Below are 10,168 nucleotides of genomic sequence, written 5' to 3'. Positions count from 1 at the left end.
CCCTACCTACACCTATGCCTAGTGGACTGATGGTCGATGCCCGTTTGCGCCATTTCCACAACGTACCAGACGGCGCTTCTGTCTAGACAAACAAAGTACCCTTCATGTGATTTCTTAGCCAATAAGCTCCACTTCTCAGGCGGGTTTTTAATCGTGTTATCTCCGGTTGAAATTCTCATGTTAAGATTTGCTAAATATTCTCTGCAGCAATTTACACGAAAATCCTTTGGATGTTTTGACGATGTCAGCTTCTGGCCAGTTGTGAAGGCCTTAAGTGGGGTTCACCAGTGGTGCTGAAAAATCCAAAATGGGAAGAGTTGTGTGAATTTCAGACGCGTAGTTCTGGTTGTAGCTCAATCCTGCTGGATCACGCACGATGCTAGATGTGCTCTTTCTACTTGGGTTGCAAGGGAACTCGCAAAACGTCTCCGTCGCTTGGGATACACGTTGTCGAGGAGTTGAGAGCACTTACTTCGACGTCCTTCATTAAGCCTGACCTAATAGCTGTTCGAAAGCGCCGAGCAACTGTGATAGATATCAGCATAGTCTCGGATGGGCGCAGAGTGACTGTGTGGAATGAGAAGAAGCAGAAGTATGGTGCTGATAAATATTCTCGCCACAATCTCAGCCCTACATGCAATCGGTTGTGATGTCGACTTTTTGGTCCACCATCCGATGATCATCTCTTATCGAGGGATCTGCTTTACTCAATCCGCCAGTTACTGGACTGAGACTTCCTAAGGTCACAGTCAGTGACATGTGTGCTTGTCACTGTGAGCCCTTTGCGTACTTACGGCACTTTTATGCGTGCTACATGGCGTTGAGTGTACATACTTGACATTGAGTCTCACACCAGACCCACACCAGACCCATTATGACCGCACTTTGTGCTTGATATGCGAGTCTTTACTGTGCTAGCGCTTACCGCGCCTTGAGGAGTATTCAGCATTATTTTTCCCTTCTTAACTTGTTGGATGTTGTGTTTCTAACAATCCCTACATATATTGGGATTCATCTTGTTTGACTGGAACTGCTGATGGCATGAATTCGAATAAAACGCTTCTCTCTTTTTAATTATTCTTCCAAAAACCCGACTTGTTTGCATTTGGGAATCGCGTGTTTGAAGATACAACAAACAGGGTATAGAACTTAACTGATCAATACTTCCTATTGTACTCAACTATCCACCGTCACTCATAGAATCTTGTTTAAAGAGTGTAAAATATTTGCCTAAGTAATGAAGTGTGGAAAAGATTAACGCCAGTACTCAAACTAACGTCCATCATCTGTTTCTCCTTGCTAGAATGACGGTTTATTTTGGTTCTTTGAATGCAATGCATTTCGGATGTCTAATCCTGAATGGGCATGCGAATAAGCGGAACGTTTTTAATGACGCAGAGAGTAGGTAACAATCGTCTGTGATTCATGAACATACCTCTTTGTCACGCTCTCATCATAAACCCGATCCCTTTATCGCGTCACCCGTGTGTTACACATACAGAATCCTCCTCACATCTCTCGTTTTTCTTAATGACCCTGTTTTTAAAGATTCTCAGCCTGGAACCCTCGATCGGGCGACATGTCGCTGGGATCAGGCGTGATCTGCTCCGGCTAGTTGGTGTTGGCGAATTTTCTCCAGAAGCCGTTTGGGTCCCACCTCATTTGAATCAGGAAACTCCTGTACTCGGAGATCACCACACAACGGTTGGATCCTCGGGTGTGCTGCGTTCCCTGCTGGTCTATCTACCCGAAGTGGCCTGCCCTACTTGCAATTTCACTCGTGATATCGACGTATGTCGTGACACTCATCTGGTTCAACTGTCAGATGGCGCAAACCTGGCTGGTGAACCAACAGTGCATTGGACTTGGATTTGTCCACACTGTCGTACGGTATATCCAAGAGGTCGTATGGAGGAGGCCTTGGTTCAACAGCTCGAACAGATAGCACTTCAACATTGTCTGCAGGTCAGTGATTGGCCAATTTTTTTACCACCCATCGGTGACTCCTCGATTGTCTCTTCTGTCTGTCCTACGATTTTTTTGCACTTTGTTTGTGAGGTCTCCTTTCAACTCGATTTGGGTTAGCAGAAGTCGATCTAAGTCAGGTTCCAATACTTTCAGGAATGGGTTGCCTGTCCTCCAAGCATCAAGTACAGTCCTTCCTGTGAATGTTGCCCTCGTCAAACACGGATATTTTGTCAGACCATCTGGTGGTGCGAAACGCAAGTTAGAGACCTCTACTGGGACCAGTGCCTCGTTGGAAATGTGGGAAGAAATTTTTCGTATTCTCGTAATTGACCAATTCGTAGTTGAGTAGATTAAATGCTGTTGACTGAATTTTTGATCATTGTTTTAAATTGCATATGGCCTTCCACTTTCGATGGCTGTAGTCTCACCTTGTTCTACATCCTCATATGGTAAGAAATCCCGGCACCATATTGTAGCAAGTGTGCTATGTGAAGGTGCACATTGCACCGCTTCCTCAGAGTCCATACACAAGCACCAACTCACTGTTAATCCGCAGAACACATACAGGCGGTTCCCCTAGTTATCGCCTTTTTATATCATTTTCGTGGCCTTAGAATTGTTTTACGGGTTCGCGTATGTGATTTAGCGATGTCCTGATCGAGTCCGTTATCACTCAAACGGTTTTTTGTCTGTTTTTCTCCAATATCATTCCCACATACAGGATCTACAGTGTCCGAAGTGCCTTACGGGGGGTGGAATTCAGGAGACTATTTTAGCTCAAGGTGGTTCCGTTTCTCATTGCGCCGAATGCTCGAGTCGTCTCATTCTCACGGTACCCACCGGAACAACTCTTCAGAAGAAATTTCTTGTCTACCGTGAAATAGGTATGCATTTTGGCTTTGCTTGTTTGGAACAGACTGCATCCTGGTTGCTTTCTGGCCTGCAGCTACCGCAATCCTTGTCATAATGACAAACTTTATGGTGCATTTATCTCAGAGGAAGTGTTACCATGTTGGTTTTACTCGTGTTTTTATGCACCCTATTTTTTCAACCAGATTTTCATGTATATTTTCGCTATCATGAATAGAATTTTTTGACTTACGGTCTTTGTTTTTTTGTTCTTGTCTTACACTTTTGACCTGTTTGCACAGTGCCTGAATCAGCGATTTCACAACGCACTCACCTCACTTCTTGTTTGATAATGTGCTTTTCGTATGCGTATGCATGTCATTGTTAAACGGCACTCGTGTTTTGGAGCATATACATACTAAATCTGCCTGCTCGTCGGCAGGCCAATTTCCGCTGTTCTCCAATGAAAAATTATTGTGACATCACATTTGCAAGGTTAACTAATCACCAGAGTAGTCGTTTACCACTTTAGTCGCGAGCTAAGTAGGTGTATTCCAACCCCGTTTTGTAAGTTAATTTAGCTAAGACAACACCGCCGAAGTATGACCGACAGACCGGTATCCTATCCACGAATGCCAGTCGATGAAAATTGAAATATTTAGCTTCGGTGTACGGTTGGTATGTTACGTACTTCAGCGCTTGGCCACATGTGCAGACTCGAAGGCACAGTATTAGCGAAAAGACCCATCATCCAGTTTACAAAAACTTACCAGCCCAAGCATGGAGCGCGTCACCGTCTAATAAGTATGTCTCGTGCAGTACTGAGGCGCTGTGAACTAGCGCGCCACTTCATCATGGTCAAAAGTGACAGTTCCAGGTCAATTAAGTGGGAACGGGCAAGGTAGCTGACTCTTGTTCAGCCGTGTCCTTACTGTCAGACTGAGAGTGATCCCCCAGAACGATACTAAGTAATGGGGGGTCTTCATCATCTAAGAGGCAGGTGAGTTGTGTGATTGGCCACAGAAACAGTGATATGTAACGATAAACATCAGCATATGCCAAATCACGAAGACCAGAGGACAGTTCGTTTTGTTCTATCAGAACTTTTCAGCGTGCGCGCAAGTCAAATGCATATCTTCTTGCCTCAGTAGCTACTCAAGCACTCGTGTAGAGAATCGCCGATGTTCAAAAAGACATAGGAATCACGAATGCGGCTTGCGAGGCTCCTAATTTCAATGCTTTATACCAGTCAACATACCATAATGATTAACTTGGTTCCCTCGATGCATTGTTTAATCTTTCATAATTCAAATGGATCCCAACCACTTTATACAAATCACTGAACCAGCTAAAGGAAATGATCGGTTCAGAAGAGGCGAGTTGCTTCCACGGTGGAATGACCCGGCAGTTCGAAGCCGTCCAAATAATCACTTCAATAAAATTAAAGCGATTCATTTGCTTCCAGGTTTCTAGACGCATACCGGATTACATCTCTCAACAACAAGAAACTAAACACAACGCTCAGTCACATCAAGCATATTCCCATTTGAGTGCCAAGCCGAACTAATCACCCCTCCCGGCTTTTTCACTGGCAAGCAGCGCCTTGTGTTAGTTCAGCATTGATTGCTAGCTTTGTTTGATTCATTTATTCGGGTCTTAGGACTTCTTGGGTTTGCATCCCTCACTACGACATCAGGGTTCACATGTGTATCCTAGTCGTATGCTCGGTTGGCATCAGTTCTCTGATAACATTCTAATGTCACTGATAATCAGTGGGTCTTAGGACTTCTTGGGTTTGCATCCCGCACTGCGACATCAGGGTTCACATGTGTATCCTCATCGTATGCTCGGTTGGCATCAGTTCTCGGATAACATTCTAATGTCACTGATAATCAGCTGTTGCTTTCGTCCAGTCTGGTACACACAGCCTGGTCGCACTCACGTATTACAGTGTAGATGAATGGCGAGCGCCTGTGCAGTCGGTGCAGTGCGTTCACTGAATGTGCACGACAGAGCCGGCACTTCGGGCTCTGCAAAAAGACTTACGCTGAGGCGGGTTTTCATCCCATAAGAACACCTTAATTTCGTCTCGGGAGATGATAATGATGCCATCGCGACACTTAGACTGGCTTTAGTATACATAAAACTCTCAGGACGTCGTCATATTCATTGCATGGTTCAATGAGAGCTCGAAAGAAGTTGAATGTAAGAAGAACTATGCTTAACATGGGCTTAGTAATAGATTCGGATGGGTCTGCTTAGAACGGATCCCCACGTTATGAACGTGCTGTTCTATTGAGGGAAGTATTCCACCGTTTGATGCACTTTAGCTGAGTGGGTGGCACATGGTTTTATGGTCACTGACAGGTAGCATACAACAAGACAGAGAAAGTCCGGCGTACGGGTAACGGATGCTTATTGCCCTGCTTGCTCCAGTATGCGGACACTAAATGCTTTCTGGGTTTGAAAACACACTTTGAGGTGTTTAATGGGTGCTAGTGAAGTCGGACGCACACAGGCTGTAGCTGGGCGTGACGTGAGCGAACAAGGCAGTCAGTCTTAGTTCTGGGACTTGCAGTGAGCTTATTAATTTTGGAGGGGAAGCGTCAGTTGTAAAGTGTAGTCGCTTTCCGCCCTGCTGAATGTACGAAGTAAGACGACTCGGGTGTTGACACCACTTGTCGACCGACGTGACGTTTTTAGTTGTCGTCCGTTGTTGTAGGCCAGCTGAGATACTGTGAAGACGCCTCACCTAGACATAGGAACGATTAGGGTCCTCGACAAAAGCCTGACAGCAACGTAACGGGTGGGTGCCGGCATATTATGACAGCAGTAAGGTACTCAAGGAACATGTCGCTGTACCTGTTACCAACTTCCGACTTGCAGGGCCTGGTGATTGTTCGTCATACCTATATCCACTGATCCACCTGGTACGAGAAACTCTGTGATTATCAAAGTGAAACCCCAAGTATAGCCCAGTGGGTAGGCAATCCCCACACCGCGATGAGGTCTAGTCTGTAAGTACGGATAATATCACAAAACCATGGGTTTAAAATTCTAAAGTCCTCTTGGAGACGATTAACAGTGGTTAATATACCATTTCAACCTCCACAACACATTTGGCCATGAATAATATTCACCGACAAATAACGTACTTTCGTTAGGTGTGCTATAGCGTCTTTTTGTCTTTGACTTGAGAATATAAGCTTGTGTGCAGTGGATACGTCAATCCCAAAATGGATGAGGAATTGGAGCACCAGGATATAGGAAGCCGTTGAAAACTTCGTAATGTGCCTGCGTATATGTAACATGACCACGGTATTGGCTAGTTGGTGGTTTTCTACAGCACATTCTCTAGGTGAGGATTAAGAGCTTTCACAGTGACAGAGCATCAAGTTGCTCACACGTCGACCGAGGTGGCGCGGGGGATGTACAAGCTACTAGTCCTGATGTCGGTGGCTTTGAAACCAATTTTTTGGCATTTTATTGCTGTTGTCTGTGGCTTACTTCTCTGATGGAGCTATGCACGGAAAGTGTGCCACAGCGAGTCATCTATATTCTTCTGTTTGACCATGAGCATGTTTCCCGGCTGCATGGCCTTCGTTTTTCACACCCGAAACCTTACAATCTTATTTGATGCACTCTATCCTTACTTTTCAACAGTTTGTAGTTTCTGTAAATTTACTCTTCGACAGCGAAGAATGCTGCCGCGTTCGTTGTCTCTACAGCTACCTGTGATCACTGAGGCGATTTCGCTCTAGGTTTTCAGCTCTGTTGGGATTTGGTTTTTGTCGTGTACAACACGTGAACCTGGTACGGATATCATATGTCAGATAGGGGACAGCTGTTTGGAGCATCTGATATGTTCATATCTGGGTGTTTCTCCAATGAAAGTTTTATGCCCCGGGATTGCGTTTCAAACTTACTTCGTCGCACGATCGTGGTGAAACAAACAACGCATATTCACTGTTAGCGTAATGCCCACGATGTTTCATTTTTCCAATCTGTGACGTGTAAAATCTGTGTAAAATGACATACAAGATGGGTCTGGACGCATCTACAAACACTTTCGGCAATTCATTATCGCGATTAGCCAAAGTAGGCCCAACTCTGCAATTCAGATTGACGTAATCAGCTCAGCAAGCCACCATGATCATCATATACTTCATATAAACGTTAGTTTCCGGTTTTGAAGGATGCTACACAGTTGAAATAACATAGAACAGGGCAATTTGTGTTTCGTTTCAACTGGCACAGTAAACTTCTACCATTCTATTAGACATCAGTGTTCAACACCGATGCTTCACTGCCGTACAACCATGATTTATTTGAAAGCCCCATGGTGAAGAAAAGAGTAAAGGTGGACGAGGAACGGACTTAGTGCTAGCTTAACACAATCATTCCTAGGTGCCTATACCTCCACAGACATTCACTCAGGCAATCTGGATAGAAACTGACAACAAGAACGCCACTGACATCGGTTGGCAGCCATATCTTGTAGTGTCTCCAACCAGGCACAGTGAGGATCACGCGGTCCCCATCCTGGAAGGCGAGTAGCACCGACAGCACCCAAGCGTTTCGTGATCTCCTACATACTTTTCTGCCAAGTCAAGAGTTGACCACCTCTCTGTTTACGCTACTCTGAATTGGGCATGGAAAACAGCACTCTCTTCGGCAAACGATGGTTCGGTATACGTAACACATGTCCCAACCAACGCAGCTTCTGGTGCTGGACACATTCTTCAATGGAAGTACCCGTTACACAACCGAAAACACGCTTTCTCGCTGCCTCGTTACGGATTCGCCGATACCAACCCACGCGAGCTATGGTTCTGGGACAACGATTGTCGAACAGCGGACACTTAAATATTATTGTGGCGTTCCTGCGTGCCATGTCGGTGATGCCTGTCTATCTCCTATTTGAGCTGGAGCCTGTTACAAGTTTCTTGTTCCGAACGGCTCGAATAAAAACCACAGAAGGGACAGTTTGAAGCCTTTTCAAAATGGCGCAAGCTTTTGTTCACGTAGTCTCATGTTCAAGAATCCTAAGGTAATAAATAAACCACCGACTATCTCTGTTTGTTTGGAGCCATGTGCTCGCGCCAGCTCACATGTTGGCATGATTTTTCCGATTGGGCTCTAATAGGAATTCGTTAGTAACGTTCGCCTCTGAATGTGGCCAAACACTGATCCTCAAAGACCGGATCTTTCAATAAAGCTTGCTTGACGACTATTTTGTCGATACACGCTGAGGGCTACCGTCATTAGTTTTCAATCAGTCACTGTCTGCATTTAGGATAATATTAGACTATCTGTTCGAGTTGATGCATTAGCGGTGAGAAGCTTTATCCGGTATCGGATTACTGTCAGATCGAATTGAACGTGAAGGTCTGACCAATACACGAGCTCCAACTGAGTCGGAACGGGAGTTCAGTACCTCTTTCTTCGTTGTATGCATCAGCCTTACAAATTCATGTAGGATGCTAGTGCCGTGGATCCAATCCTGTAACCACTCTCTAGCATTATGGGTCACTGTTTTTTTGATTTGAGGCATTTTGGAACTACAGATAGAAGCACAGTAAGAACCGCCCGCGCTACCCTTCTACAATGACATTCTCTCTGTGTAAGCTGCGTTCGGTCGGTCACTAGCTTCATGTTTATGGTGCGGAAGACAGGGTCGACACTACTATGGTGCTTTTCACCATACCAACATGATCAGTGTGAATAGAAAGCGGATTACTTAGTGCATTACCCTATCTAGTGGGGAAATAGAATAAATACTGCTGGAATGCTTTGTTCTTCCTCAGGCGAGGCAACTCACATTCAGTAGAGCGCCATAGCGCCATTGTTCGGCCACGCAATTCGCATACGGTGGATCTCCCTGTCACACAGTCGCTTCCGCCCAACCACATGCTGACTGGAAACTCTTTCATGCTTTCAACTGGTGAGCTTGTGGACGAATAGGGATGAGGAATAGGAACAATGGTTTTTCTACTCCAGAGCCATTGTCTTCTGTGTTTAACTATCCAACAAGCCTGATGGGCCTACATCCGTTTCCGAATTTGCCTGTCAAATCGAAATACATACGCAGACCCTGCGCATCACTTCTAAGACACACCCAAGGCACACACGTCACTAGCTGTTGCTAGACGGCACTCAGCTTGGTCCGCACAGCAATGGCCACAGGAACTCACTCTTAGCATTGCTTTTGATATATGCTATGGGTTCTCCGGGGACTTAAGTAGGTTTTCTTGAAGACAAGTGGGAACAGCATTACAGCTGAATCCAACAGTGCCCCCTTCGAGTTGACTTTGGGTCAGAATTCTTCACAAACCAGACTACATGCGCATGGCTCCCCGTAGTCAGTCACAGCTTGAACTGATGATCACGAGACTCACTTCTGCCACCGTCACAGACTTGGAGTACGGAGGAGTTCAGTGTGCCAAAGCATTTCAATTTGTTTTCGTCTATACCGGTGATTGTCAAGATCTGTTTCTAGTACGGCCATAGGTTTAGCTGTCGGAGAACCTCAGGAAGCTAAGATGGATCTCATAAACTCACTTTATCCACCGAATTTTCGCTGATGATCCAACAGTCCAATGCATCCAATCGCGGTCTCCGGAGGTCCGGCTTGTCCTTTCATCAGGTTGAAGTGGTCAGAGGAAACCATAACATCTTGCAGACTTTAAGTATTTACCTCAAAGATATCGACCATTGAAATGACAGACCCCATTCGTAACATTTCTCTCCAAAACGTCTTGTTTTGTGTCTCCACTTCCAATCTCAAAAGATCAACGCTATGATCTCTCAGACTTTCAACCAGTGCCTAATTATCGATGCTTTTGTCCACCAGAGTTCGTTACTTAGTATTCGGTCGACCATACAGGTGCTTCTGACTCCTGTTTTTCTCCACTGGGCAAACAAGCCTCAATTACGATGAACGTTTGGATGGTACCGTTGCCTCCGCTCCATCGTGACGCAAGCTTCTCTCCTAGACATGTGAATGTGTTTCCAGTCAATTTCGACCTGATAGCTAATATATACATGGCCATGCCGAACCCCTTGTTGAGATTCATGATGCAGACTGACGCGTAGGTTCGACAATCCCGGATATCCAAAGGAAGAATTGGGTTCGAAATTCTACAGTACTATTTTCACAAGGGAAAGGGAATTTATACAACACATCTCAATTGTCTGTCACGAAGGGACTGGACCTTACCGTTGTGTGACGGTTTGCGCACCTCAGCGATCCATTGAGCTATACTGGAGAGTGTCCCGCGACTCACCCAGTCCATCATACCAGGCTGGTCAATGGTTAGAGGTCTGTCGGAAACGATTTCCTGGTCCTCCA

At 45.4% G+C, this 10,168-nt stretch overlaps 2 protein-coding genes across 2 annotated transcripts in view; one reads left to right on the top strand and one right to left on the bottom strand.

Annotated features, from left to right (window-relative positions):
- T265_04212 (hypothetical protein) overlaps positions 1 to 10,168 on the top strand; it is a gene marked incomplete at both ends in the record, with an annotated part of 61,756 nt that overhangs the window by 26,193 nt on the left and 25,395 nt on the right. The window contains 2 exons of the mRNA XM_009168894.1: positions 1,549 to 1,965; positions 2,690 to 2,852. Coding sequence (XP_009167158.1) covers positions 1,549 to 1,965; positions 2,690 to 2,852 — 580 coding nt within the window. The remainder of the gene's footprint in view (positions 1 to 1,548; positions 1,966 to 2,689; positions 2,853 to 10,168) is intronic.
- Positions 7,753 to 10,168, bottom strand: part of T265_04213 (hypothetical protein) — a gene marked incomplete at both ends in the record, with an annotated part of 9,700 nt that continues 7,284 nt past the window's right edge. Inside the window, 2 exons of the mRNA XM_009168895.1 lie at positions 7,753 to 7,811; positions 10,037 to 10,121. Of these exons, the coding sequence (XP_009167159.1) occupies positions 7,753 to 7,811; positions 10,037 to 10,121 (144 nt within the window). The remainder of the gene's footprint in view (positions 7,812 to 10,036; positions 10,122 to 10,168) is intronic.

Source organism: Opisthorchis viverrini (assembly GCF_000715545.1).
Source record: "Opisthorchis viverrini unplaced genomic scaffold opera_v5_66, whole genome shotgun sequence".
Classification (NCBI taxonomy): domain Eukaryota; kingdom Metazoa; phylum Platyhelminthes; class Trematoda; order Opisthorchiida; family Opisthorchiidae; genus Opisthorchis; species Opisthorchis viverrini.
The sequence above is the reverse complement of the archived record's forward strand: the minus strand, read 5'-3'. Positions and strand labels throughout refer to the sequence as shown.